Raw genomic sequence first — 3,945 nt, 5'->3', positions numbered from 1 at the left:
CTCTTACAACAACAGCATCAGCAGCAGCAACCTCAAATGCAGAGGAAAATGATGATGGGTCTTGGAACGGCTGTGGGTATGGAAAATGTAGGCAATAACATGGTTGGAATTGCAGGCCATGGCAATGCAATGGGAATGGCAAATGCAAGGGGAATAAGTGGAACAGGAATCTCAGCGCCCATGACACCTATATCTGGAATGGGAAACGTGGGGCAGAACCAAATGAATTTAAGCCAGGCTTCAAATATTGGCAATGCAATAAGCCAACATATACGGTCTGGGACGTTAGCACCAGCAGTTATCATGGCATCAAAACTTAGGATGGCGTAAAACCGAGCAACAATGTTAGGCAGTCCCCAGTCGGGCATAGCAGGGATTTCGGGAGCCAGACAGGTGCATCCAGGCTCTGCTGGTCTCTCAATTCTTGGTCAGCCTTTGAACTGAGGGAACATCAGCCCGATGCAACGAGCACCAATGGCAGCTATGGGTCCTCCAAAGTTGATGGCAGGAATGAATATATGCATGAACCAGCAGCAACAACAACAGCGACAGTTGCAACTACAGCAGCAATTACAGCACCAACTACAGCAGCAACAGCAATTGCGACAACAACAGCAACAACAGATGCAGCAGTGGAAGCAGCAGTAGCATCAAGAAACAACCTCATCGCTACAGGCTGTTGTTTCCCCACCGCAAGTTGGCTCACCTTCAACCATGGGAATTCCACAAATGAACCAGCAAACCCAGCAAACCCAGCAAACCAGCAGCAGCAGCAGCAGCCGCCGCCACAGCAACAGGCCAGCCCACAGCAAATGAGCCAACGAACTCCGATGAGCCCACAGATGAGTGCTGGGGCTATTCATGCCATGAGTGCCGCTAACCCAGAGGCATGTCCGGCCAGCCCACAGTTGAGCTCTCAAACCCTCGGCTCAGTTGGTAGTATCACTAATTCTCCTATGGACCTTCAAGGTGCGAACAAGAGTAACTCTGTCAGTAATGCATAGTGGAAACTGTCCTCCTCTTTAGCAGTCTTGTTTGTGAGTTTTCTTATCAACCCCCATACTGTTAAAAGGCATTGGAGAGGGGAAGAGATTGAAGGCATGATGACCACAATTCATTTAGTCTGGAAATAACGGTACAGCTGTCATGGTCCAAATCATTCTAATTGTGGCAATAAGATCGAAGTCAAGAACTGTGGAGGAATTTTCAATAAGTTGTATCTGTAAATAATGTGTAGAAAAGTGTGGTGTAGTAAATTACAGACATTAGATTTCTGGTACAGTAGGATGACTTTATAAACACCTTTGAATCCTTCACTTTTGGCTCCTTTTTCTTGTATTGCGGGGGCCCAGGGAGGGTTCCTGATGCCACTGCTGAAATTTCTAATTTATTTTGTTGATTTGTCGAATGTCCGTGGACATCTGTGTGGAATAACTCTTACATGTATCTAGAGTGGAATTTCTAATGGCCCCAAGCTATCAGGTCAAATTTTTGTACCCAATTTGTGATGAGCGATATTTGAATATATTGTAGGATGAACAAAACAAGATGGATGCTTGTTATTATGTTTATTATTTTTCATGGTATAATACTATTGCGTGACACTTCGAATATATGGTTGATTATATTGCTTTTGCTGCTATTCATTTGCCTCTGTGATATTGCTTCGATAGTAAGTGTTTGGTATTAGAGAGAGTTCTCCATCTTACCAGACATATAACTTTCTTCTCTGATTCAAGGAAACATACATCTCTTTTCAGTGCTCATTTTGTATACATTGGAAACCAAAAAGGTGGGTTGAGTTCAGTAGAATATAATAAGATGCGGTAGATAAATGCTTATGGCTGGATGCTCTTACACGAGACATTCCAAATCTGAGTATTCATGAATATTTTCAGACAAATGAAATATCATATTATTGTATGTACAGAAGATGATCCATAAGCAGTAATGCATTGCTTACACATTGAAAAGAAATTAAAGCTTTGAGTGGAAACTTTCATTAACCGTCCTCACATGACTCCTCGTGATATCCTTAAGAGTAGGACAGCCAGAAAGGGCCATGGTAAGCTCAAGCTCATTCTTCAGCATTTCAATTACACTTCGTACCCCATTTTGCCCCATTGCGGCTAGGCCATAGACAACTGGCCTTCCAACCTGCGGTTTACAAATAAGAAAGTGAAGTGAGGCACAAGCATTTAATACGTATTTTCTACTATTACTTGGTGTCATGGATTAAGTTTTCTACTATAAAACGAGGAAGAGCTCACAAGTACAGCTTGGGCACCGAGGGCTAACGCCTTGAAGATGTCAGTTCCTCGCCGTACTCCGCCATCAAACAGAACAGGAACTTTTCCTCCAACAGCATGAACCACCTGAAAATCACATTCCATAAGTAGTTAAACATTAGGACCTTCCTCATTGACTTTCCATAACAAGAGAGCTTACCAAAAGCTAAAGGAGAATTTTCATTCTGAAGAACGACAACTAGCTGAAATACTGCTCACCTCTTCTAAGACTGAAACAGTGGCAGGAGAAAAATCTAGCTGGCGGCCACCGTGATTAGAGACGATAACCCCAGCAACGCCTGCTTCAACAGCCTTTCTTGCTGAAAATGTTTGGACATCACATATTGAATAAGGGTCGACTTCTAGTTCTTAGAAATGAAGGAAACATTCATAATATGAAGCCATTGAATTACCATCTTCATGAGTGAGTACTCCCTTGACAAGGATTGGCAAGTTCGTGATTGATCTTAACCACTCAATATCCTGTGGATGTTTTATTTTTTATTTTTTTTTGGCACTAAATAAGCTGACTGAAACATTAGAAAACAACAATCCATGTCTGCATTCCAACCAAAATCATGCACACAAGAGTATAAAACATAGGAAGTACAGTAACATATAACTCCAGGCTTCAAGTTGCGAGATACCAAATGAAAAACTCTGTTTATTCCATACATATTTATAGTAGCTTTTCAAACAAGAAAAAGAGGCAAGATATATAATATAAAAAATAAAAAATAAAACTTCAGAGTAAAAATATTATTGCCTACAGCTCAGAAAAAGGTAACAATCAGCCGATTTCTACCTTCCAACACAGAGAAGCATCCATATCCCGATTGGCATAAGCCGCTAGGTTTGAGCCATCATCCTGTATCTATGAATTTGTCTTAGTTGAGTATTTATAACAGAAATTTCCAAGAAAAAAAAGCCAAATAAGTAAGACTACTTGTTTTGGAGCTCCCTCAAAAAGACATAATCGCAAATATATGCGCTAATGCTTGAGTTTGTCATATTTTCGAGGTTAATATTTGCTAATCAAATGAAGCTTTCAGTAAATAATGATTTCTTGATGAAAGGAAAAGATTTTCATAGTAAAATATAATAAAACTACGAGCAAAATCTAAGAAATGAACCGTATTCCACTCACAAAGTCAATTTCAGTCGGCATAAGGCCTTCAAGATTCTTCAGTTTAGGTGCAATCATCCTGCAATAGTCATCAAAAACATGTTTTAAAATTAAATGCTTCTCTCTGAAGTAGCATGAGAGACCACCAACTATGAATTTAACAGTGTCAAACATTAAAAATGGTGTTGCATTAACATGAAATGATTATATAAACATGGAAACTGATAGATTGAGGAAGCAGGATCTAACCGAAAGGGACCAAGAACCTACTTGTTTTTTATGTCTGCCTCTGTTCTACCAAATCTAGGAGTATCAACTGTCAATACAATAGCCTTGAATCCATTTCTCTCGGCTCTCTTTACCAACTCAGCTGACACTTCTCTTCTCTTGTAAACCTATTCAAAACGGGACGCAATGTTAAAGTTCGAGCTACTGTTTTTGCCCCGAGGAAAACTAGAACAACACAATGATGATAAATAAAACGCTTGAGAAGGACTGAATACATATAACTGATAGAACCGAACAGCATTG

General features: G+C 40.2%; 1 protein-coding gene across 1 annotated transcript; it reads right to left on the bottom strand.

Moving 5' to 3' along the window:
- Positions 1-1,766: 1,766 nt before the first annotated feature.
- Positions 1,767-3,941, bottom strand: LOC21391530 (peroxisomal (S)-2-hydroxy-acid oxidase GLO3; the record flags this gene model as incomplete). Its single annotated transcript, XM_024175783.1, has 8 exons — positions 1,767-2,157; positions 2,271-2,375; positions 2,508-2,608; positions 2,702-2,771; positions 3,094-3,156; positions 3,436-3,493; positions 3,685-3,809; positions 3,918-3,941. Coding segments are annotated over 8 exons (726 nt in total), but the record flags the coding sequence as incomplete, so codon positions are not given.
- Between the last annotated feature and the right edge of the window lie 4 nt (positions 3,942-3,945).

Source organism: Morus notabilis, unplaced genomic scaffold (genome assembly GCF_000414095.1).
Source record: "Morus notabilis unplaced genomic scaffold, ASM41409v2 Scaffold936, whole genome shotgun sequence".
Lineage (NCBI taxonomy): Eukaryota > Viridiplantae > Streptophyta > Magnoliopsida > Rosales > Moraceae > Morus > Morus notabilis.
Note: the sequence above shows the minus strand (reverse complement) of the source record. Positions and strands in the feature narration are given on the sequence as shown.